This window comes from Pseudomyrmex gracilis, unplaced genomic scaffold, assembly GCF_002006095.1.
Source record: "Pseudomyrmex gracilis isolate BER0280 unplaced genomic scaffold, ASM200609v1 scaffold_26, whole genome shotgun sequence".
Lineage (NCBI taxonomy): Eukaryota > Metazoa > Arthropoda > Insecta > Hymenoptera > Formicidae > Pseudomyrmex > Pseudomyrmex gracilis.
Genome location: NW_018020610.1, coordinates 746,861 through 772,298, shown reverse-complemented (window position 1 = coordinate 772,298; position 25,438 = coordinate 746,861). Strand labels below are relative to the sequence as shown.

At 38.2% G+C, this 25,438-nt stretch overlaps 4 protein-coding genes across 6 annotated transcripts; 3 read left to right on the top strand and 1 right to left on the bottom strand.

The window, feature by feature from the left end:
- Positions 1-70: 70 nt before the first annotated feature.
- On the top strand, positions 71-4,989 carry LOC109852202 (putative homeodomain transcription factor). 2 transcript variants are annotated; one of them, XM_020423144.1, is made up of 17 exons: positions 71-225; positions 556-634; positions 795-934; positions 1,089-1,300; positions 1,382-1,571; positions 1,670-1,806; positions 1,926-2,043; positions 2,125-2,343; positions 2,671-2,735; positions 2,961-3,124; positions 3,211-3,347; positions 3,428-3,749; positions 3,848-4,076; positions 4,153-4,248; positions 4,325-4,468; positions 4,559-4,654; positions 4,744-4,989. In XM_020423144.1, exons 2-17 carry the CDS (start codon positions 597-599, stop codon positions 4,891-4,893), a joined length of 2,457 nt encoding a protein of 818 aa, XP_020278733.1. In that variant the 5' UTR covers positions 71-225; positions 556-596; the 3' UTR covers positions 4,894-4,989. The 2 variants fall into 2 exon arrangements, with proteins under 2 accessions (XP_020278733.1, XP_020278731.1); XM_020423142.1 differs by having other exon boundaries at positions 71-456.
- Positions 4,990-7,965: 2,976 nt separating this feature from the next.
- Positions 7,966-17,367, top strand: LOC109852205 (lysophospholipid acyltransferase 2). Of its 2 annotated transcripts, XM_020423149.1 has the most exons (11): positions 7,966-8,357; positions 12,026-12,171; positions 13,205-13,282; positions 14,293-14,384; positions 15,173-15,284; positions 15,444-15,579; positions 15,662-15,809; positions 15,902-16,107; positions 16,324-16,521; positions 16,654-16,805; positions 16,908-17,367. In XM_020423149.1, exons 1-11 carry the CDS (start codon positions 8,277-8,279, stop codon positions 17,065-17,067), a joined length of 1,509 nt encoding a protein of 502 aa, XP_020278738.1. In that variant the 5' UTR covers positions 7,966-8,276; the 3' UTR covers positions 17,068-17,367. The 2 variants fall into 2 exon arrangements, with proteins under 2 accessions (XP_020278738.1, XP_020278739.1); XM_020423150.1 differs by lacking the exon at positions 12,026-12,171 and having other exon boundaries at positions 8,282-8,357.
- Positions 17,368-17,780: 413 nt separating this feature from the next.
- LOC109852200 (chaoptin) lies at positions 17,781-23,867 on the top strand. Its single transcript, XM_020423135.1, has 15 exons — positions 17,781-17,948; positions 18,314-18,602; positions 18,851-19,497; positions 19,576-19,795; positions 19,880-20,190; positions 20,377-20,601; positions 20,671-20,892; positions 21,070-21,238; positions 21,329-21,861; positions 21,953-22,147; positions 22,210-22,494; positions 22,587-22,712; positions 22,799-22,912; positions 23,020-23,255; positions 23,354-23,867. Exons 1-15 carry the CDS (start codon positions 17,946-17,948, stop codon positions 23,640-23,642), a joined length of 3,864 nt encoding a protein of 1,287 aa, XP_020278724.1. The 5' UTR covers positions 17,781-17,945; the 3' UTR covers positions 23,643-23,867.
- A 31-nt stretch (positions 23,868-23,898) lies between these two features.
- LOC109852208 lies at positions 23,899-25,376 on the bottom strand. Its single transcript, XM_020423152.1, has 5 exons — positions 25,369-25,376; positions 24,946-25,063; positions 24,587-24,854; positions 24,237-24,454; positions 23,899-24,132 (listed from the first exon to the last, which is right to left on the bottom strand). The coding sequence occupies exons 2-5, from the start codon at positions 25,060-25,062 to the stop codon at positions 23,923-23,925; spliced, it is 813 nt and encodes a 270-aa protein (XP_020278741.1). The 5' UTR covers position 25,063; positions 25,369-25,376; the 3' UTR covers positions 23,899-23,922.
- Positions 25,377-25,438: the final 62 nt, after the last annotated feature.

The following is a 25,438-nucleotide window of genomic DNA, read 5'->3' as shown; positions in this document are numbered from 1 at the left end:
CCTCTCTCGTGAGTACGAGTGTGCCTCGCAGTACAGCACATGGGAGCTGTGAAACGTGACGGACGCGTGCGCGCTAGGGGTTTCGCTGTGGGGATATAAAAATCTCAACAATTTGCTACACTGGTCTCGCCACATTCTTTTCTCGCTACTCTTCTTCACCTTCTCCCTCCCGGATCTCTCGATCGCGTAACGATAATGCTCCGGGATGTTTCGCGTATTTATTAGGTTCGTATGTAGTGCTTGTCGCTCATCTAAACACCGTACCACGTCGCGAACGGATGAACCAGTTACAACCAGTTCGACGCACACTTCGCTCGGATCAGATCTGATGACACGAAATTATTAAAGGAGAGAGAGAGAGAGAGGAAAAGTCAGAGATCTAATCCGCATATTATATAAATAAAAGCGAATATTTTTAAATTCGGCACTGACATTGCGATTATATAGATTGATGATGTAATGTTATCTTCGTCTCTCTGTATATTTTTCGCATACGAAACAAAACAAAGAGTTTCTGTTTGCTGAAGTTGTATGTTGTTATATGTTTCATTTTAGCTGTAACAACAACAACCGTTGTCGAACGCTTTTATTGTAATATGCCTTTGGGTATGGGGCTGAACAGACTGGTGCATTGGTGAGAAGATATTTATATTCTAATTAATTAGAAAATGTATTTTTAATTAAGAAAAATCCAATGTGTAACTAATTACACTTATGATGGATAATAAATGATTAATTAATATTAAACAGAACAAAGTAACGCGTGCGAGATAGATAAAAGATAATTCTTTCAGGTATCAAAAAAAGATTGGCACATACGACAAGCAACAATGGGAGAGAACTATAGAGCAGCATATTCTTGACGGACTCACACATGTTCCAATGAGAACGGCAAAACTTAAAACAGAACTGATTGACGTTGATCTTGTTCGTGGTATGTTTTGTATGGATAGTTTTTAAACACACGGCTGTGTATATTTATACATATAGAGTATTATATATTTTTAGTACTTTTTCTCTTGGATAAGCATGTATATATATATACATATATATATATATTTATCTGTGATATATCTCAATGTACATAGGATCTTCATTTCCGAAAGCCAAACCGAAGCATGGCTTGTCGACCGTAGCTTGCCTGGCATTTCAGCGACTCTTGTTTCTTCCATTCTGCAAAAAGTGGTGGATAGAGCAAACGAGTTTTCGTATCTTTGCGCTTTTCTTGCTACTGTACAGCTTGCAAGCAGTTAACATGACCCTGTATTACATGTTTACACACAGGGAGAATGAGCCAGAAGTACGAAAAAAAGATTTGTTAATAATTTCGAGGCTTTGTCATTCATTTACTTGTTGTCTTTATTGCCACATCTGTTTGCAGATTGTGTCAATGTCAGAAGTATTAGTACCTGTTGTTATGATGTTTGTCCTGTGCATTGTTCATTCCCATATTGTGTCGACGCATTCAGGTCCTCCTCTGAAGTATAATCAGTCCAAATTACGAATACCAAGACGTTCACGACGTGAAGCCAGATGCAGAAACGGAAAGTCAAGAAGTAGACAAAGTCTAAGTACGTAAAAAAAAAAAAAAAAAAAAAAAAAAAAAAAAAAAAAAAAAAAAAAAAAAAAAAAATTTGGTCTTGTAAACACGTAAACGTATTTACCGCAGGTATGCACAAAGATTCAAAATCTCAAGAAATGGTCTCGGAAAAAGCAAGCACCGGCAGCGAAGAAGTATTCACATCAGTTAGATTTGCTAAGAAAGTGCTAATCGAAAACTCTTCGACTGTCGGTCAATCTACTAAGGTGAGAGCGTCATAAATTCCACAATAAAGTAAAAAAAATATATAATTTGTACATATTTTTTAATATATTTGTTCTTAACATTCGTAAATGTTATTTGTGCGTGAATGTTTCAAAAACAGGAATCTGCGAGTGCTCAATTAGTGTATGAGAAAGAATCAATAAAGAAAGACAAAATAAGTACAAATGAGGAAAATTCAAACCCCACCAATGAAAGCTCAGCCAATCGTGAACAGCCAGGTAAGAGTAATATCATCTATGTTGTTGCAAGGTTTGGCATATTTTATATAATTTTATATATCCACTTCTTTCTCAACACAGATAACATGGCGGAAGAGCATGTGGCGAGCATACATCAAGATGACGATGGCTTTGAAAGTTTAAATGGTAACGTCTCTAGTGATAATGATAAAGTAGGCGGCCGTATACAGGTGCAAAGAAACAGATCGCGTGCAGGAACAACACGACAAACTAAAGATCGTACCTCGTGGTCGGAAGATAGCGCCAGCCAACAAATTTCACCTCCGTCAAAACGCTCAGGTTTGCTTTACAAGTACTTGTTTGAAAGTAATTGTTTAGCCAAGTTAGCAGTTGTGTGTAGTTGAAATTAACTACAAATTTGTATTTGTTGTGGAATTTGTCGTACGCGTAAATTATAAAAGCGCATAAATAAAAAAAAATTTTAACCGTAAAAATTACACATGTGGTTTCGCGACTCAGCATAACTTCTCTACGGGAAGAGAAAAAGTCTTTTAATGTGCTTTTATGTTTACTTACACAATTCCGAACCGCTAACACGCTTTAATCTTTGTTGGAAAGGTTTAATGGAGTAAATAGCTAAATCATCGTTTTCCACTTTCCACGCAGCACCCGATCCATTAAAAAATGATGGCAATTTTACGGATAGCAAAAGCAATCTCAACAGTATTAAGGTACTGTTTATTATATACATATATCTGCTCTGCAGAGTTATTATCTAATTTGAAGTCTCTGAAGTTGTCAATTTTATATTTTTCTTTAATTGTAACACTACGTTAACTTTTTTTTATAATAGATCTTTTTTTTTTTATTAAGAATAAATTATATTCTTTTGAATGTTTGCTTGATATATTTCATAATTAACGTCTCGGCTCCGGTCATGATCTTTTTGATTCAAGGATAAAGACGCGCCGTCTAAAATAATGGGATCAAGAGAGACACGGCAGCAGTGCGAGAGCGAGGAAGAAGGCGAGTGCGAGGAAGCTACGACGCATCATCTCACAGAGGCGACAACTTCTGCCACGGAATGGATGGGAGTCACCACCAACAGCGACGAGTGCAGGTGAGAAGAAATTCGGAAACACACGCGTGTCAATCGAAATAACAGTTCAATGACAGTTTCTCATAAAAACTGAATTTTTATCACAGTTCAGAACTCGGGGAATCCGATCTGCCTAGTGAGACCAATCTGAATTACGGGGAATTTGTTGAGCATCCTTTTTCCTGGGAGTTCGAATTACCGCCGTCAATATTGCTCAACTCTACTTGCACGTCGTCTGATCGCGGTTAGTAAGGAAAATATTGGACAGTTATAAAGTGGTTTTATATATAAAAAGAGATCTGATATATATCTCTTATATTGTAGTCTCATGCACCATTTGGACACGACGTGATATTAAGAAAGCCGAATTGTCTGTACTCGACATAAGTTCGGCAATTATCGCCAGAGTTGAATCTATGCCGGAGAGTATGAATTACTTTTATAGCGGTCTGATACTTAGTATCTCGCTGTGTCTCATACCGTCGATAAAACGACTGAGCGATCATATAGGATCGGATAATGTTAGCAACGCATCTATTAATCTATTACCGAACGATATAATCCAGGAAACCTATTTATTCAATTTTGAAACCTACACCGATGTCCTGTGTAAAGTAATTGGCATAGCGTTTGGAAATACATTCTGGTAAGAGGATAGATGTTGCAAGACGTTTGTATATATCGAAATATCTTCGCGGATCGATGCGATATCAATCTCTCTCAAATTAATTCTCCTCTCTCCAGCGAACGAACAGTCGTACTGATATCGATGTTCGAGCGATTCTTGCTATCGTGTTTCCTGTTTTTCCTATTGGCGGTAGCGGAACGCACGTACAAGCAGCGACTTCTGTATGCCAAATTGTTCTCTCACTTGACATCATCCAGACGCGCACGGAAGTCCGATTTGCCGCACTTCCGTCTGAACAAAGTGCGCAACATAAAGACGTGGCTGAGCGTCAGATCGTATTTGAAAGTAAGAAAAACAGCGTTGAGCGTTTTGGCTAGTATTCGTTCAATATTGTCTTTCATACATGATTTTCGCGTTACAGAGAAGAGGGCCTCAACGATCCGTAGACGTAATTGTATCAGCAGTATTTATTGTTACTATATTATTGCTGTCGTTCGTAAGTTTGGAGTTAATTAAAGTGAGTGAACGAGAATTTTTTATATTGAACGTCTCTGTTTTCTTTTCTCCTTAACAGTGCAAATATCCCATTTTAGGATCTCGAAACTTTACACTCGCGATACAACGTCGAAGCGTTATTCTGGAGCTTTTCGCTTGGGATATTTATATTGCGTTTTATGACGCTAGGGACGAAAATCAACAAGAAGTATAGAAATCTCTCGGTTTTAATAACCGAACAGGTAGGTTTTCTTATATACATACATGTTATATGTTTGCTAGCATCTCAGAATCTTCAAAACAAACTCATTTCATTTCTCGGTGACTTTTAGATAAATTTATACTTACAAATTGAACAAAAACCGCATAAGAAAGAAGAGCTTATGGTGGCAAATAGCGTACTGAAATTAGCCGCTGATCTGATAAAGGTACGTGTCTCTTTCTCTATCGTGCTATATTGTGCGATCAGCTATCGATACTGTAGAACGAAAAATTAATTCAAAGGCATGTTTTCCAGGAATTGGAGAGTCCGTTCAAAATCTCCGGACTCTCGGCTAATCCGTATCTGTACACTATCACTAAAGTAGTATTACTGTCAGCACTCTCGGGAGTACTCTCGGAATTGCTCGGTTTCAAGCTCAAACTGCACAAAATAAAAATCAAATGAAGCAATGCAAGACGGGAGCGCGTATCAGGAGAGTTGCGCATTTTTCAACGACATACATTTCAGAACGCCTACCGCATTTGAACTTGATTTTTTTCTCGAAAAAAAATTGCATGGCTTATTATTGAGATGCTTATTACATCGTATAAAATGTAATACGTGAAAAAAAAAAAATCAACAAGATCTTTTTTAGCTAGTCTTAGCTTTACGTGACGCCTTGAAATAGATCTCTTGAAATATAGTTACTAAACGAGATGAAACGAGACACTGTGGTAAAAATTTAAACCGATTTTTACCGACGAAAAACTTCAAATTGATGAACAAGAGATCTGAAGAAAGCGCGCGACTCTTAGCCCTTCATTGCGCAACTACCTCGCTTGTATTGAAAACTACATATATTGAGAAATCAAGAAGATATAGATCGCGCTATAAAAAAAAAATTTGATTTTGTGATCAAATGATCTAGAGCTATTATATATTGATACGTGGTGAGGTGATACATTTGTTGTATATACCTTTCGTGACTGGGCCATAACTGTTTCTTGTCATGTAATATTATTGCTTTGTCGACGTTTATATACGTAATATTTAAAGTGACATGAAAATCTACAGAAAAACTTAATCTCGCATTTTACAAGATGTGTGAAACATCTTTTACATAATGTATAGTGTAAATACAAATATGACAATGTAGGAAGATAATTTATTGCAACACGGGCTCGACAAAGAGGAAAAAAAAAGAGAATTACTTTTTTCTTTTTAAAGTGTTCTTTTTAGATTCTTTCACTTTTTAAGGGAAAGTTTACTTTACAAATATTTGTGTTCTCTGAATTGCAGCAAAATTACACACCTATCGTTGTTGTAATGAAAATCGATGGTTTTGTAATCCGTAATTAAGTTGGAAATGTGAAAACTTGACAAGCTGCGTCGCTCTTTCGTATACACACAATTTCAGATGCGTATCTACAAAAATTCATGTATAATAATGTAATGTATTACGATACATTATATTATTTTGTTATATGATTAAAAAAATGTTAAAGACGTATGTAAATACTGTATGTACTACGAAAGGGAAAGAGAATATATGAAAGGAACATAGTACCTGTTCAATGTAAAGAAAAATTGGATGTAAAATATTTTTAAAATTATATCTACACGTATTGCAAAAAAAAAAAAAAAAAAATATATATGTATGAAAAATAAAAGCACATAATTCAAGAACACTTGCATCAAATATTTTTACTATGATCAAATTTATCTTTTTGCAAATTAAAAAAATTGAAAAAATTCATTTTAAACTATAAATTTTACTTTAAACTTTTTTACGTGTATAATTCGTTTTTGCCTTACGTGCTAATAATATCTTTAAAAAAGATGTATATTATTAATGTATATCTAGAAAATACAATGCTTCGCAAACAAATTGCACAATAATTTGAAACAAAATATTGAAGTTATGTCCTTGACATTTCTATTTCTATTTTTTTTAAAGATACATCCTTGACATTTCTATATGTTTTCACGTGGCTTCAGGTTTATATAATAATTCACATTTCATAATCCGCATTTATATTTCACGCCCACGACTGAACTCTGTACTTTCCAATTCTTCTTTTTTGAGTAAATTCAAACACCTTTCTTCGATTTACACAATCGGCGAAAATAACCAGTGGACTGTGCAATGTTTAAATAAGATTATCCAATCGTATTCTATTAATTAAGTATAATATATGGTCATCAATGACTGCGTGTGCTTATATGTTACGATAAAGTTATTTCATTCAAATTACAGTTTATTTTTAAATGTAAATTTATATTGAAAAACTTTCTATGTATGTACACGCGTAATTTTTCAATTCTTTATTTTATAATATTCAATAGTTTTGGTTTTTTATCTGATCAAGAAAATTGATTTACGTATGTATAATATATGCAATATACGATGTTATATAAATGCATGTGCAAAAGAGAAAATAAAATCTTTATTCTTACACAAAACAAAACTATATGAATATTAATCGAATATACTTTGTATTTTTTTGTGTTGCCATATCATTTCTTTTTATACACATGTAAATATATATTTCTATTGTAATAAAGAGAATATAATAAAATTTATTCTAACAGAGAAAGAGAGAGAGAGAGAGAGTGCGCGTACTAAATTTTTAATATTTATTTATTAATCTTTCAGCCTGACGGCCAAGAAGGCAACTTGGTTACATTTCTTACAATTTTCTTTCTACATATATCTTATCCTATTACATATCTCATTTTTGCGTACGCATGTTATCTCTATTGCCCTTCCTGCTCTGACCTGCTCTGTCTAATCTCTTCTCTCCTTCTCATTTCTAACCTACCCTTTGAAATATATACTTTACAACATACTAAGTATCACAGCTTTGGTTTGGTTTTAATTTACCCTATCTTATCTTACACACACACCCTCCTATATTCCTCCCTCGCGGACATATTTCATATATTACATATATTACATCATCTTATACTATATTACTCTGTTTTTCTTATATATCTTATATATATCTTAACTTATCTTATCTTAGTTAAATTAGTTTCTTCTCTACCCTTAGCTCTTATACGTTTCCTAGTTCTTCCTTTCTTTTAATTAATCTACCTCTCTTTCCTCCTCCTCTTCCACCATCTGACTAGAGTTTTCTTTTTCTATCTTCCTGAGAGTGCGCGTACTATAATATCACATCTACGTTTGAAAAAGTAGTATAATTGCAATATGTATAACAATAGAGTAATAAGAGATCAAATGATATCGATCGGTGATGTCGATTATTTTTTTTTCTGTTATAAATTCCCAGGAATTGTCTCATCTCTCTTTCTCTCCTGATTTACGGCCGGTAATGTCACGATCAAAGTCAATTATTACAATAGCCGGTTCAATAATCCATTTTTGCAATCGGATGACAGATCGCTTTGCTCGGTCACACTCACCCCGCCCGTCCCATCGCCTCATCATCGAGAACTGTCCGTGCTCGCAACGCGATTGGTTAGCGGATGACCGCGCGTTGCGATGCTATCTTCGTCGTACACACGCACACACCGCACATGCCGGCAATGGAACCGGCGCCCCGGCGCGCGTTCCAATTTAGTTCGCAGTCGCGGTCGGTCGTTCGTTTCTTCTCGGTGGTCGGGCGGATCTTCCGGACAGAGAGTGTCGATTGTCTGCGTTGTGTTGCATCTCGCTCGGACGTTGTCGCGTGATTACGTGCTTGCGCAGAAGTCGCCGCTGTCACACTACGCGATTCATCCCGCGTAAATTCGTCGTGTGTGCGTGTGTGTCTGTATGTATGCGTGCTTGTGCGACACACGACGCGTGACGTTTTTCGCCTCCTCCAGGTGAAGTATCCTTGATAATGGCCACGGAGCGTAACTACTACGACGGCTTTCGCACATTCTCCTGGTTCGCGGATCTCGTCGGGCTGCCGATCGATCAGGTAAGGATCGACGACCGAGTACGCGCGTTTTACCGGCGCGCTTGGACCAAACGTGACCAGGCGCGTGTCGCTGCCCTCCCGGGAGAGACTCGTCTTCGAAAGCGGCAACAGGGAAATATCGATCGCACGGAAGATCGTCCCGTTGACCGCGCGTGTTTTTTTTTTCTCCTCTTTCTCGCGTACTCGGTCGCGATATTTGCAAATTGCTGCATATCGTCTCTCGTTTATGCGTTTAATTAGCGACGGAGTTTTTGACAGCCGTCACATTGCGAGCTCTGGAGATTTGTATGCGAGAATACGCACGAGGAAGGACACTGGAAAGGACATGATTGAACGAAGCAATGTGCACGGAATTGCGTTTGAAAATATTGACAGGGTTACATCACACGACTTCTTTGGACTTTGGCGCCTTCAGTGTCCCATTGGCATTTTAATAAATGTTAATCTCGCGATAAAATGCTCCGTTTATATACCTATCTGTTTTTTACGGACTAATGACAGAGCGACTATCAGTCCGAAAAACAGATATGTAAACAAGCCATTTTCTTGCGACATTTAGCATTTATTAAAATACCAATGTCTCGAAAGCAAGGTCGCAAATAATTGTCACAATCGTGCGGCGAATGACGCGTGTGCGTTAATAAATGTTTTATGTTAAATTCTCTAAGTTTCTCGCTTACGAGAAGTTTCTCGTCGAGACCTAACCGCCTTGAATAATCAATTAATCACGGTCTTGTTCATTCAAACGAAAACGTTCGAGGATACTCTCTGTGTCATCACTCGAGAAAGTTTTCTTATTTTGCGCTCGACTTGTGCGACAACATTTTTACGTGAGACGTGAGGTTGTGGATGAAAAAAAAAAAAAAAAAAAAAAAAAAAAAAAAAAATACCAACGCGCCGCACCTATTTGCAAATTATAAATCTCGGATTGACAGGTGTGACATGCATGTATAAACTCCGAGATCAATGAGCAATTTATTACATCGCGCGTTACATCACCCGACAATAAAATACCTCGCGCGCGTTTCACATGCGGTTTGGAATTATATATCCTTTGAAATTATATTAAGTTCAAGGCAAATTGTCTTAACATCTGTTCTGTAAATGTAGATGATATTCTGGTGAATATGCGCGTTCTGTGTGTGTAGACTTGTGGGTAATACGCGTGATGGTGACATTAACACGTTAATTCGAGACGCGCAAAAAAGAAAAAGATTACAGCGAAGAGTAGAATTTTTTTTAAATGATGAAACACGCAATATTGAAGAGGTATTTGACACACGTTATACTTTTTCACTTACTTAAATGATTTTTAATATTTTTTTAATGTGCTTTCTAATGAGACTGTGAGACAATATCAAAGTTTTACGTGTACGTTTTTTATTCTTTTTGTTTTAGTGTTCGGGGATTTAATTGCGACGTAAATTGCTGTGTGATGGTTCTCTCTCTCCCAAGGCGAAATGCGAGCACTTACGTGCGGGATAGAGCGAGTTCGATACTCGGCTTAGCTCGTAAAAGTAATAAACACTGTGCGTACGTATTTCGAAAGAGAATATGCGACTGACGTCCGATGGCAGAATGCATTATAAAAGCGATACAAGAAATCGCGCAATACGGAGATAACGAAAACAAAGAGATTTATTCTACTGCACTCTCGATGACGAGAAGCTTTTTCGCGCAAAATGCAACGCGTTGACAATTTCGATAGAAAATAGATCGACGTGACTTAGCAAATAGAATCCTTCGTAACCGGATAGAACTCCGATATTTTATCGATCGAATTCTCAAGATAGAATAAATGCGCGAGAAATGTGCTTGCGAATAGAACGGTCTTCGTTACGGTAAAACATTTGTGCGAAAGAAAACGTTGAAATTCACAAAAATTCGTTTCAAATGTGAACCGAGTGTGAAGTTTAATTAATTAATAAATAATCACAGATTAAATTAACAAACAACTGTGAAATGCGCGCAAGAAGAGATTTACCTGCGTGTTATTGCGAAGAAACGGGAGCACTAACGTCCCAATTATCGATGAGCGAGCAGAGCGCCTCGTTTACCAAGTGCGCGTTTACGTTACGATTTAAGAGCGCAAGAGGAATTGAAATAAAAAAAAAAAGACAACTCAGCTGCCGAGTGTAATAAAATTTCAACGAACGCAACAGGTATAATGCGAAGCGAGATTTAACTACTACGCCCTGTTGCACGCGGTTTTTACGAGCCGCAGCGCGTTGCCAAAGGTTGAAAACGCCGTCACCGCGCGTACGTGCAACAAGAATGAACGGTGGCCGTTACGTTGTTTTTTTTTTTTTTTTGCAACGAGCAGTAACAGTAGCAATTGCGTTGTAAACGAGCGACCGGATTTTCTTCTTGCCGCCTCTATTTCTCATCTGCATTTTCAGCGAAGAATCATGAATATTTATCGTCCGCAAATCAGTCAGCTCTATTTCCATCGGTGCGTCTTACCGGCAAAATAACAATTGAGCTTGAAAACCGATACGCGAAGAATACATTTACGTTGAACGAGGGTAAAAGAAGTCGAACACGCAAGAAAAACACCGCACAAATAAAAGAAACTTTATATACTTAAAGTTAGAAAAAAAGAAGTTACGTGTATATTGAAAAACCAATACTCGCGAAAACGTTGACGATGCACGTATTTGGTTTCGCGAGTAAGAACGTTGTAACGTGGAGAGATGTTTGTTTGGTACAATTTGAAACTGTGCAAATTACTAGGCGAAAGGATCAACGACCCTGCGGTGATCAACGTCGCGCAGATCTCGGCCGCGTTTCAAACCAGGATGCATTCTAGGAAAATTCCACGCGAATTGCGAATTGAGCGCGCGCACCCGTTAGATTGCACCTAACAAAATACAGTGTCCGAAATGATTGATGTTTTTTTTTTTTTTAAAACATTTTATCTTTTTGCGATGAAATTGCAAAACGGTGGAGCTTTTCTCCCGACGCTTAGACACAAACACCGTTATGCTCTGGTTACATCATTTTTTATTTTTAGAGAGCCTTTATGTTTAGAGGCACTTCTCTTATTTATCGCTTTTCATCTATTTTTAAAATATCACACAGTAGGTGCACAGATAAATGTCAGAAAAATATTATCGGTTGACTTTTTGAATTTAAAAATAAGTTATCGGAGTATGTTTTATTATATGTTTTTTTTTGTTTGATAAAGGCATTGGTTTACTTGATCGAATTGCAAAAGCGCCACTCAGTCGTAGCGCTTTTTGCGAGATCGCGTTGTAACCGAGCCTCGGAAGCTGTGTCAGAGCTCGTTAGTCGATTTTCTTCACCTGTTTGTCTGGAGCAAAGGACGCGATGTTCTTATCAGCGTTAATGAGTAAACGGTTTAAGCGCTTAAGTTGTGCGAGAAATTATCCTTTTGATTGAGACAAAACGCTAAAAGATCCAAACAAACGTAGTTGTCGTGAAAAAAAAAATCTTCTTTTGTGCTGACATTATTTATTTCATGTCGCGACATCAGAGCTTGTAAATATTGATACAGAAGAACCGGAACTATAATCGACATATGCGCAATAAATTCAAGTCGACACAAAGCAAGGTTTTTACCACGTGACTGATGATCACACGTGGCTCTTCCTGATCTAATTCCCCCGTTTGACTTTGACTAAAACAATTTTGTTTCTTCTGCGCAGGTGAATTTTCTCTTGACGCAATTCACCGCTCTCGTACTAGCCGGAGTATTGAGATCGCGTCTGAGTCCCGCCACCGTTACTCCAGCTACCAGACATGTGTACGGTCTTACTATTGGCCTTGCCCTCGGATATTTTTGCTTTGGCAGGTGAGATATCACTCCGTTCTCGTCTCCCGCGTATAAATAATGCACGAGAATTGTCACACGCGTGATTATTTTTGACGTGGCGCGACAAATTGACCGTAGTTAGCTCGAAATACCGAAGTGCATAATTGATTCGTTGAGCAGGTCGTTGAAAGCTTTTTAAAAATAATGTCTGTTTAAAATAAAGCGGTTTAAAGATATGTCTTTGTCACGTTCTGGTTTCACGGAGGAAAGAAAGGAAGAGACAGAATTGTGTGGATCGTTGTCTGTATCCGCCGATCTTTCTTCTTCTTACGACTACATTCATTCGAGAAGAGTTAAGAAGATTTACTCTAATTGTACGCAGTGTTACGCTCGGCGAGACGTCTCTCTTTCGTTACTACTATACGCGCTGATTACATTGTGTTTCCACGCGTGTTTGCATGAATTTTCCATTCACGCGAGATTTGTTCAAAGATTAGTCAATCTTTGTCGAAACAACACAAAGATTGTTTAAAAAAGAAGCTGAAATTTCAATTTGTTTTCTTGTGTAAGCAAGACTCCTCCGAGTTCCATTCAGAAATTTTTTCAAAATCGCTTTGGCCATACAGTTTTTTGATGCGCTGCGCGTTGCATACAAAAAGAGGACCTTGAAGTTCTTATAGAAGAGATTTATCATATCAAAAAATAACATATAAAACCTAGTCACTTTTGCATATAATAATGTCTCGATGATAAATTCAGTTAAAAGTTCAGTTGTTAAGTTCAGTTGACAATATACAAATGATAATTCATTTATCTTCGAAAATATATAAATCCTTCTGAATTTTATTAAATTTATTTATCTTTTTTGTCAATCCCCGAGGTCATGAGTTCTTTCAATTATGAGCATTTAATATATGTCTACTGCACTTGTTGTTTAAAATTTCTTAAGATTAGTCTTTTAATCGCGACTATATTTACATAAGTTACGTTTTTTTTTTATCGTGCCACCGCGATTATTGACGCATTCCGATATAACAAGTTTACTGCTCAGTTATCAATGTTTTTTTTCCAGGCAAGCCGTTCATCTCGTTGGTCTTCCCGCGCTATGTTACATAGCGATGCTCACACAAAATCCGCACAACGTGCAGAGGTGAGATACGAAATATAAGTATTGCGCACACGATGCGTGTTGAATAATAAATGAATAAATAATAAAATGTGTTAATGAATAAGTGAATGAATAAATAATAGAAATAGTTAATGAATAAATGAATGAATAAATAATAGAAACATTATCACTGATCCTTTTTGTTATACGTTAGCAGTATGGTAATGACAATCCACGTGTTGTTTTTCTCGCTATCCGGGAAAAAAACGGATTAGATCTAACTGAAATTTAAAGAGATAACAAAAATGGAAAAATAGATCTAATTAAATCCAAATCAAATCTAAATAGATATAAAGTAGATCTAAATAAATATAAGCAGATCTATGTAAATTCACACTTTTATATATTATTAAATCTACTTTAGATCTACTCAGATCTACTATATTAAAACTACTGAAATTTACTTGGATTTAAGGAGATCTGAACGGATTTGAGGTGATCTAATATAATAGATCTGAGTAGATCAAAAGTAGATCTAATAATAAATAAAAGTGTAAATTTACATAGATTTACTTATATCTATTTAGATTTACTTTATATTTATTTAGATCTACCTTATATCTATTTAGATTTCATTTAGATCTAATTAGATCTATTTTTCAATATATTTTTTTATCTCGTTAGATTTAAATTAGATCTAATCCATTTTTTTCTCGGGCGGTGATGATTCGCGTTTTTTTCTGCAATTTATTTGAATATTTTGATTCCATAATTGATTTATGGAAGAAACCAAGGTATCATCGTGACTGTGTTTTTTTTTTTCTACTTCCTTTTTATCGAGTCTAACGTGAATAAATAATGACGAGCGATGATACAACAATTTATAACGATATAAAGTGTACTTTGCGCAATCGTTTGCATACATGCGACGTAACGATACCTATGTGCGCACGATCATTGTCGAATTAACCACGTTTGACCCCATCGTAAATCACGCGACCGACGACGATGGCCGCACGAACTTGACTCCCGTATGTTTGAATGTGTTTCAGGGTCGTTCTCGCAATAGCGTTGATCTACTTATCGTGCATTCACTTACATCGTCAGATGTATGATTACGGCTCGTACAAGCTCGACATCACCGGTACGTTTAACTCATAATCTCACTTCTCTCTCCTTCTCTCTATTTCTCTCTCTTTCCCCTTCAATTTACTCGCGTATTTTATATTTATTTATTTATTTATTTATTTTTTTCGTTTATATGTCGAAGTTACATATTGTTTCGGATTGTTGCGTTCACGTACACAATATTCGATCAAAGACTTAAGTTAGAAGAAAAACATCGTTTAAAGTAAATTATTTTATGACGTATATAAAAACTGAAGCCGTAGTTTGTAAGAAACTTTTAGTGAGTTTGAAAAAAAACTAATTTCTCGCCTCTGACGTCATAAAACAAGAAAACCACAAACAAGCTTTAAATCTTTATGTAAATCTCGTGTGTTACTGTTAATAGTTAGAATATCTTGGCGATGTTATTTCTTATGTTTTCGATTGTACGATGATGTAAGTCACGTCCGTTCGTATTCATTTCTCTTACATGACTCAACTCTATAGATAACTCTTGCAAATCTTTTTGAGAGATAGACGGGCGTTAAACATTTTCAGCTCTATTCCATGTAACTTCTATCAATTGTCATACTTATAAGTCAGCTATTAATGTATTTGTTTTTGAATAATAAAATTTTGTTAATCGAGTCACGTTCAACTCAATATTCAGCAGTCTGTGATATCGAATGTCTCTTATATCCTATTATGCGCAAGTAACTGCGTGTCTCGCTTGCAAATGTTTCGGCGCGACGAAGTGTCTCTCGTGTCTCGCTTTTGTAATATATATATATATGTAACGTATGTACATGCGTTCTCTCTTTTCAGGTCCTCTCATGGTTATAACGCAGAAAGTAACTAGTCTAGCGTATAGCATTCATGATGGACTAACGCGTCGGGAAGAGGAGCTAACACAGATGCAACGTCATCAGGCTGTGCAGTGAGTGCTTTTGCTCTTTAAACGGGGGTCCCATGCGACACTTTATTTATATCGCGCACAAAGAAAAAAAAATAAGATGATAGAAAAAAGCAAAAATTTAACTTGAGAATCATTTATCAAAAAATCGAACAATTTACTTAGACGTTTTAATTTTAACAGAAAAATGCCAAGTACTTTGGAATACTTCAGCTACATCTTCCACTTTCAAGCCTTGATGGCTGGTCCGATTATATTCTATCGCGATTACATTGATTTTATACATGGGAATCATTTGCCTGGCACAAAATCTATAGCGGTGAGAAACGTTAACGTGCTGTTTCATTATAAAATATTTACAAACAAACAAAAAAATAATTAGGATGTACGATGTGTTTCAGAGCTTTTACGAGAAGAGGAATCAACAAAATGAAATTGTTGTGGAACCGTCGCCCACTCTAGTCGTCGCGAAAAAAGTCACAGCCAGTTTGTTATGCGCGCTTATATTCATCACGCTCATTCCGACCTTCCCGATACAACGTTTAAAAGGTTCGAATTGTTTTTATCTTCAGTTTCTCCTCACCGCTCTGTGTAGTTTAAAATTGTCTCTATGACTATAACGCTCAACATCTTTTTCTCAGAGAACGAATTCCTGGAGACCACAAATATATTTCACATGATAATATTCCTTATGATGACGACTATGCTCGTACGATTCAAGTATTACCACGCTTGGTTGTTCGCCGATGCGATATGCAACAATTCCGGCCTCGGCTTCAACGGTTACGACGAACAAGGCAACGCACGCTGGGACATGACGTCCAATGTCGACGTGTACAAGTTCGAGGTGCGAGACATGACGCAGTTGCAGTTTTTTTTATTTTTTTGTAATAAATAAGAAAACAATAATTAAAGAAGAAACGCTACTCTCTCTCTCTCTCTCTCTCTCTGACGATTGTAAGAGAGTGACTCTTTTTGACCACCTTTCTTGTCAACTTAGCAGAGCTCGCATTTATCGAGAGCTGCTCTTGTAGCTGCTTTTATCGTTTTACTCAATTTTCAGATGTCACTTACTCTTAGGGATAGCATCAGTAGTTGGAACAAAGGCACGAATCTGTGGTTGCGATCCCTCGTGTACGAGAGAACCGGTCGTAACAAAGTATTGTACACGTACACCCTCTCCGCTATCTGGCACGGTTTCTATCCCGGCTATTACCTTACGTTCGCGAGCGGAGCTCTCTTCACTATTGCGTCACGTTCGGTTGGTATACGCACACGATAATGTACTTTTTTTTTTTTTTTTTTTTTTTTTTTTTTTTATCTCTACAAATTTCTCGCGAATAATAATCGCGCGTGAATCTAATTCTCATGCGTTACAATTTTGTTATAACAGATTCGTCGTCACGTCCGGCCGTTGTTCTTAGAGTCCAGGCGAATGAAGATCTTCTACGATGTGTTAACGTTTATCACGACGAGGATTGTGATGGCCTACATAACGTTCAGTTTTATACTATTAGAATTTGTGCCAAGCATCAAAGTGTACCTGTAAGTGTCACCGTCACATATCAATCGTCAAAACAAAAACTATATACACATGTAATATAAAAAGTTTAACTTTTATTAACATATCGCTTTTTTAATTCCTAGGCATTTGTACCTGCTCCCGCATTTATTGGGTTTGTTCGCGATACTTGTTGTGCCCCGTCTCGGGCTGTCGCGAAAGACGACGCGCAAGCAGTCAGAGAAGACTGAGACTGATTTCTCTTCCAATGCCATCAGCAACGGAAACGCACAAAAAACTATGTAGTCTTCGGATCGTTAAGAAAAACAGATATTTTTTATGGATGTTTTTAATATAAATATATATACAAATGTGTATGTATAAATGTACCCTCTATCTTCCCACAGTTGTATTCAATATTTCTTGTTACGATGCATTACAAATGTGAAAGTTTATTAAAAAAAAAAGAAAAGAAAAACAAAAAAAAAAAAAACCGGGCCGTGTACATTTATGTAAATTATGAAAACTGATCTATCGTTTTTTACATAGACATGTGATAAGCGAAATAAATTTTATAATTGGCCTAAATACAAATGGTTGTTTTTATCTACGATTCTGTCTTCATTCTTTTTTGTTTGCTCTTCTTCCTCCCACATATCGTCTCGTACGTGTTGTATGAATGAAAAGAGTTTGAAACAAAACCAAACTATCAAAGTAATACGGCAATTAACAACACGGCTAAGTACCGAGGTGATAGGATACCGATGACGTAACTTGGCTTTAAGAAGAGAAATAGAGTTTTTATACAAGATAAAGACTTTCTTCCGCGAAAAAAAGATTTGGGTGATGATGTTTCTTACATATTGTGGAGCTCTGCAAAATGTTGTCTCAGTCCTTAATGTGCTCAAATATAATTACCGACCGCGACGAGACTAGTTAAATGGCTTTGCGCGCACAGCTTTATTCGATCGCCTGCTAATGGAATATCATTTGTAATCTAGTAAAGAGAAGCACCGGGACTCCCGTTCAGTGCGCACGCGAAGCCTTATTACGCTCACAACGACAAACGACCGCGTCCGGCTGAAAGCGAGCGGCCAGTCGGTGTTTTGTTGTTGTGTGTCATCTTAGCAGAAGAGAGTAAAACACGCGAAGAGTTTTTTGCGGGGCAATTTTTCAAAGAGAGCATGGTAAAACCTGAATAATAATTTAATGAAATTTAAATGTAATTGGGATAATTATTAAATTGCGGAACGCGTTCGAAGATTCATACACCTTCGAGATTTTGAGGACAATTTTTATTCAAATCTCGTTGAGGCGCGCTGAGACGTTGCAACCCGTTAGAGAAGATACTCGTTTAGCGCGCTGTTATCAGGGCGGTATTATTTATTTACGCTCGTCAATCGCGTTCTTAGCCGTCGTTTCTAACAAATGGTTTTTCAAAATTTGTTTTGACTCAACCGAGACGAATTCTTCTTTTTTTTTTTTGTCTCTTCACAATGCGTCGCGCACAACTTCGAAAACGAATCCGATACGTGAAATCAATAATTTGCAGAAGCTCTTTACTTTGGTGAAGGTCGCCTACGCTATGTTGATAATCACCCTGCTGTTGATGATGTGGGCATCCGTGGTGAGGATGCACGAGCTACCGGTTCAATATCCGCCGTGCTTCTTCAATCCGCTCTGCACCTGCTCGAAAGCCATACCGGATCTCGGCATAGTCGCGTGTTACAATGTGCCGATGCCGCGAATACCGCAGCCAATTAATTCGTCCAAGGTGTTCATGCTGCAACTGGAAAACAACGGGCTCAGATTTCTGCAGCCCCAATATCTCATGAACACCGGTACGTAAAAGAATGGAAACTGAAGAAATGTCGACACGGCTGCATTTTTTATTTCGCACACTTCCTTTTTTTTTAAATTTCTCATTGCATTAAAAAATCAAAATTGTAGATTTTTTTGTTCTTATTTCCTAGTGTATGTACACGTATTATTTGTGCGTGCACTTTGTTGGGTTTTACATGTTGTAGTTTGATGTGTTGCGATAGATTGTGTGGGAAAATACGCGAAAATAAATTGTCATGAATTGTAGGTCTCTATAAGCTACAGATCAAGCATAATCCCCTGGCAGACATTCCGGATGAAGCCTTTCTAGGTCTCGAGAGATCGTTGTGGGAGCTTGACTTATCCTACAATCAACTCGCGAACGTGCCGAGCAAGTCGTTCAGACACTTGCAGAAATTGCGACTTCTCGAACTCACGGGCAACAAGATATCCCGCGTGTCACCGGAGAACTGGCGCGGCTTGGAAAACTCTCTTCAGACTTTGCGTCTGGGTCGCAACGCGATCGAGAAGTTGCCAGCCGACGCGTTCGCCGGTCTCACGTATCTGGAGATCCTTGATCTTCGGGAGAACAGTCTGAAGGAGATCGATCCGTCGGTGTTCAGAGACGGAATGGCTCACCTGACGCACCTCTATCTGAACGATAATCAGCTAACGCACGTGCCATACGCCCAACTGTCTCTGCTGAAGCGCATGAAGGTTCTCGATCTCAGTTACAACAGGATATCGAAAATGCTGCAGACTCAGCAGGAGCCGGAGATCAGGGGCGTGCAGATGTCCCTTGATGTGTTGCAGCTTGATTACAATCAGATCGAGAACCTGTCCGCCGGTGATTTTCAGCACTTCTTCAAAGTCAATCGCACATACTTCAGAGGCAATCCTCTGACGATAATCGAGGTACGATAATCGAACTCACAAATTGTATTAATAAATAAATTGCAATCAATAACGAAGTTAAAAACCTATGCGATCAAGGAGGAAACTTTCCGAAACTCGCGCATTCGCGAGCTGTACCTGAGCGATTGCGATCTGCTGGAGATAAGCTCGGCCAATTTAGCCGGTCTGGAATCATCGCTCGAGCTATTGGACGTCTCGGGAAACAACATAACTATGCTACCGAGCCATCTGTTCCAAGAGTTCGATTTCTTGCGCACGCTCGTCTTCCGCGAGAATCGTATCGACACATTTTCGCCAAGTAAATTATTCACAATTTCACGTATTGCAATCGTCGGACACGTCAAACTGATCGTTGTGTTTTCACGATAACGTTTGCTTACAGTCGAAGTCTTCAACGGTTTCCAGTATTCGTTGTACACCTTGGATCTCAGCGGCAGACAGAACGGCGTTATTTCTCTTCAGGATCTACGACAAATGAGAAACTTGCGTTTTCTCTCGATCTCCCGAATGCCGCAGGCGACTTTGTCAGCGGACAATTTCATCGAGTTCGGCATGGACATCAAGGAGTTGCGAATAACACACAGTAATCTGAACAACATCAAAAATCACGCCTTCATGCACGTACGCGGAATCAAGTATCTCGATTTCTCCGAAAATTCGATATCGACGATAGAAGACGAAGCTTTCTCAGAGGTGAACTCTTGTTTCAACTTTTCTGACGAGCGTCAATAAATAAAAAAATATAAATGTTTAGAAAATTTATATAAACCTCTCTTGCAAAGGTTCAAATGTTCCTTGCGTGTGTACTTGTAGAGAAAATTAATTTGAAGGACATTTGTTTTTTTTTTTATTTTTTCGACTTTTATTTTTGCGCCCTAGGTGGGTCACTCTTTGTTGACGTTGAGGATATCACACGGTCTTTCCTCCTCAATTTCCGAGATACCAAGTCGATCGTTCAAATCCCTGACGAATCTGCAACATCTTGACTTCAGCAATAACAGAATTCGATCTTTACCCGCCACGTCGTTCCACTTTCTGAAAAGGATCAAGCGTATCGAGCTCCAGGATAACGAAATCGACAGTATACCGAAGGGTACCTTCCAGGTGAGTTCGTTTCTTACGATAAAAATGTGCGTCATATGATTCAGAAGAGTATCATCGTTCAATTCGTAGGGTGATATACACTCGACCCTGGAAGAAGTCAATTTTGCGTTCAATCAAGTGAAAAATCTGCAAACGCACACGTTCGTCGATTTGTCGTCTCTGATGACAATCAATCTAGAGGACAATGCCATCAACAGAATCGAGAGACGGGCTTTTATGAATATGAACCGACTTAAGTACATCAACTTGCGTGGCAACAAGATTAAGGACATCACCGATGAAGCCTTTCAAGTAATTTAATATACTTATACGTGCGTGACTCGCGCGCGACACAATGTGTGCGCAGAGTGTGTAGAAGAACGTTAGCTTGGCCAGCTATAATTAGATGGTTCTCAACCATAAAGACGATTTTTGTGATTTTGGGTTCGGGGGAAAATTTCTGTGAAATAAATATCGTTAATTTTTCAGAATCTACCGGATCTTGAGTTTCTCGATCTCGCGTATAACGACCTCAACGAGTTCGATTTCGCCTCATTCGACCAAGTAGGAACTCTGTCGTCATTCAAAGTTAACGTCAGCCACAACGAGATCCCGAGATTGTGGATCAACAGCACTTCTTTTCCACCAGTGACAGCCAGTGAGTTATCGCTTATACGTTCAGAAAATCACGTTGAAAATCGCTAATTGATTCTTTCAATTTTCAAATCTGCCGAATCTTTGTTCCCAGTTAGCGGCAATATTCAGTCGAACATCAAAGTTTTGGATTTGAGTTACAACAACATTTCCGACATTATGAAGTATTACTTCAAACCGGTCGAGTTCTCGCTCACCCATTTATATCTGTCGAACAATGAACTGAGGAACATCACTCAGTATCTCTTCGGTAACATGCCGCATTTGCAATGGCTTGATCTGAGTCGCAACGATCTGCTGGAGTTGGACTTCGACTGCTTCAAGAACACAAAGAACCTGCAAGTGCTGCTTCTGTCTTGGAACGATATCACGGACATCCCGCCGGAAGTATTTAGACCGTTGAAGAAGCTGCGTATTGTAGATTTGTCTCACAACAAGCTGAGAACACTGCCAGACAACATATTCATCGACTCTAACATAGAAAGTCTCGATCTGTCGCACAATCAATTTACGAGATTGCCTATCAAGAGCATGTCGTTATCTTCTGCCGCGAATTTGGCGAATCTGGACTTGTCCTGGAACAGCTTGTCAGGCATCCACAACACAGATACAATTTTCAGACTCAGAGTAAGTTCGATCTTTCACGTATCTCTTGCAGATGATTGCTTTCTTCAACAAGTTGTCATCTTGTTTAACTAAAACTTTTTTTCACATGTAGAGTCTCGTGTGGCTAGATCTGTCGTACAATCGACTTGTCAGACTGGATGACGGTGTGTTTTCTGATTTACCGTACTTAGCTCATCTCGATCTCAGTCACAACAAGCAACTTATTCTGGATAGTCGTGGAAGAACCTTTTACGGTTTGGAGGACACTCTTCTGAGTCTCAGTCTGAGCAATATTTCTCTCTTGAGCGTAAGTATCATATTTTATGTGATCGCGAAAAACAATAATAATTTGTAATTGATACGACGCAGGTTCCGGAATTACCTCTCAGACGACTGCAAACCCTGTATTTGGCGCATAACGAGCTGGCGTCAATACCCGCCGAAATGTCGTCAAATCTTACGTCTCTTCACTATTTAGATTTAAGTTTCAACGATTTGACTGTGGTCCCATTGATCACTCATACGCTGCCAGAATTGAAGACCTTCAACTTAGCGGATAATCCTATAACCGCCATCACGAATACGAGTTTCCTGGGCGTGGCCGATAGTCTCGAGGAGTTGGACATACGTAGACTCACTCTGTCGATCTTCGAAGTAAGTTCCCGCTTTTGTCTTCCGCGATATATTCGCGATATTCGAGAAACTTCGCCACTGAGACGCGAACTGTGTGTGTGATTTCTTCACAGGCGGGCGCGCTCTGCAAAGCCACCAAGCTCCGAAAGCTGCACATCACCGCGTACAACGGTGTGAAGAACTTCAATTTTCCCAATATCTTAAATTACAATCACGGACTGAAACACTTGCTTATTGATGTAGGTATATCGAATAATAAATAAGTCGGACGACCTTAAAATTCTGCTCAATCGAAAAAAACAAATTATGACAATAACAATTATAGGTTCAAAATGACACCGATCTGCAGAAAGAAATGAAGGGCAAGTTACCCTGCAAGTTATACAATATTACGTTAACCGGTCGAAATTTGAGAAATATACATTCGGAAATACTGCGCGTAAGTGTACATCCTTTATCCTGTCTCTTTTTGTAAAATTTGATGAGAAATTTCTCTTTGTCATCAGACTTTTGTAAAGCATATTTTTTTGAACCAATTGTTTTCAGGGCATGCGAAATCCACATCTTCACTTCGGATTGTACAATACCAGCGTGACGACCGTGCCGCAGGAAGTGTTCACTAACGCTCATCGGGTGCGCAACATAACGGTGGAGATTCGCAACAGCGACACTCGAACGTTGCACAATCCGTCGTCCGGTTACAAACCGGGAGTGCCGGGCGAACGTTTCCTGATGAAGCTCCGATTAGCGGGCAGTTACATCAATTGCGATTGCGACATCGGGTACGAGGATAATCCGTTGTTTATACGGAAGATGCTTTGATACGCTTTGACTTAAGCTAATTGACAAAACAAAACTTTTCTTGCTTCTTTTCACGCAGATGGGTCGAGGTATGGCAGAGAAAACACAGACAATATCAGGAGGATCGATGCAACTCTTACGAGGAATTCAAGAACTTTGAGCGCGAGGAGGACGACGAGTTCAGTTGCTGGGACAACGGCTGGGACGACGATCTTCGCGAGACGTTCTGCTTGAACAAGAACAATTTATCGCTGTCGAACGCGTTGAAGGAGGATCTTGAATGCGGATGGAGCGCGGCGAGTCACGTCTCAGTATCAAACACTTATATTCTGCTGTTGTTCTTGATTGCTCTGTTTGACATTTATTAAGCGCTTTCGCAACTTTACTCTCTAATGTCCTCGAATTTGTGTGAATCTCTCTCACATCGAAGGGAATAGTACATATATATATATACATATAGTTACTTTGCTACAAAATAACAACTTGGTTGTCATTTATATGCTCATACACAATGTTTGTACAAAAGAAAGACTAATTCGAAATTAAAGAAAAACCTTTTGTAAAGGTGGCGTTATCATAACTTTATTCAGTTTTTAATATATATACGTATTATATATATATATATAATATATTATTACTGCGCACGATCTACTTGCGTATTATAAGTTTGGCTACGATGTTGACCGTCATTTGTACGATCGGTAGAACGATGAAGTCAATAATAAATAAAAGGCAAACGTACACGCTGAACAATTGCACGGCGAGTATCGCGAATTTTATCAATGCCCGTTGGAAATCCTTGGTCCCGCGTATGTCGATCGTTTTGTCCAACACAAATCTCAGCACGAAGGTGAACATCTGGAACTCAAGTTCGAAAATATGCGCTTTCGATTTGCGATCTCCCCGCGAAGGACGAGGATTGAGAAGAAGAACCTCTACGCTGCATTGTTTACAGTCATCACCTGAATCACGGGAACGACATTAACGATAACGCATATCAACGCCCAAAGACATCGTGCGGCAGCCTGAGCCATTGTCGTGATCAAAGCGGCGTAGGAATAATCCGCGTAACGCGGCGTACCGCAAGATTCCTGATAATTAGCCAAATACTCCCGACAATCGGAGAGTATGCTACGCTCCGCTCTTCCCTCTCGCGGCTCGTCCTTTCCGGGGACATCCTCTGCGCATTTCAACACATGCAATATTAAAAACAATCTGTATTATTATTATTATTATTATTTTTATTATTATTATTATTATTATTATTATTATTATTACTGTTGTTATGTAAATTATATACGCGTAGGACTACCTAAAACAGTACTGGATGTTCTGTAACGTGTGCAGCTACTGATGGAAATGCTGTAGGGAGTCTTACGCTTCCACGAGACATGAGGAAGTCGAATCGCGTTATTCTCAAAAAACGATCCGTCGCAATTTTCCACGTTCAAATATTGTTCGGTTTTAACCGACGTGTTCGAACATTCTTCCGTACTGATCGCGTCAACTGACGCAAGAGACAAATTTGTACGATCCGTGACGGATTTGTCTTTTTTGTTAGACGTGAACTCATTTAAAACCTAAGTAAAAGTTAAATTAAATTATTAGATTTTGTTACATTGATTATTTCTTGTAAGGTTTTGTGACTATTTCGTTCCGCGTTAGTTTTACTTTTCTGTACAGATGAGAATTTTCCACTCGATGTTGATATCTGACAGGATGAGTGATGTCGTTCAATTCAGATGAAACGGTCGGAATTTCCGCAACTTGCTCGTTTTCAAGCCCCATACTGACGAAAATTTGAAAAGAAATTGTTTATAGCGTTTAAATTTTTAACAGAAGAATCTAATACACGCACGTGTCATAACAGCAAAAACTGAACGATTTTAATCAAGTTTTATCAGACTCCATGGACTTAGATATCAATTTTTATCAATCCCCATGAATAGTGTGAACACTGTCGTGAATCATTCTCTTTGTTCTCTGTGAACGTAATATATGTATTTTTGTTATGAAAAAAATATGAAGTTATCAAAAAAGTATTTTGTAAATTCGTAAAAAGCTATATGAACTCTAAAAAACCCATATACTTACATGTTTATGCTTTGATATTTGCGCAAATGATCGAATATGGTGTGAATTTTATATTTCTACATTTTTGTTG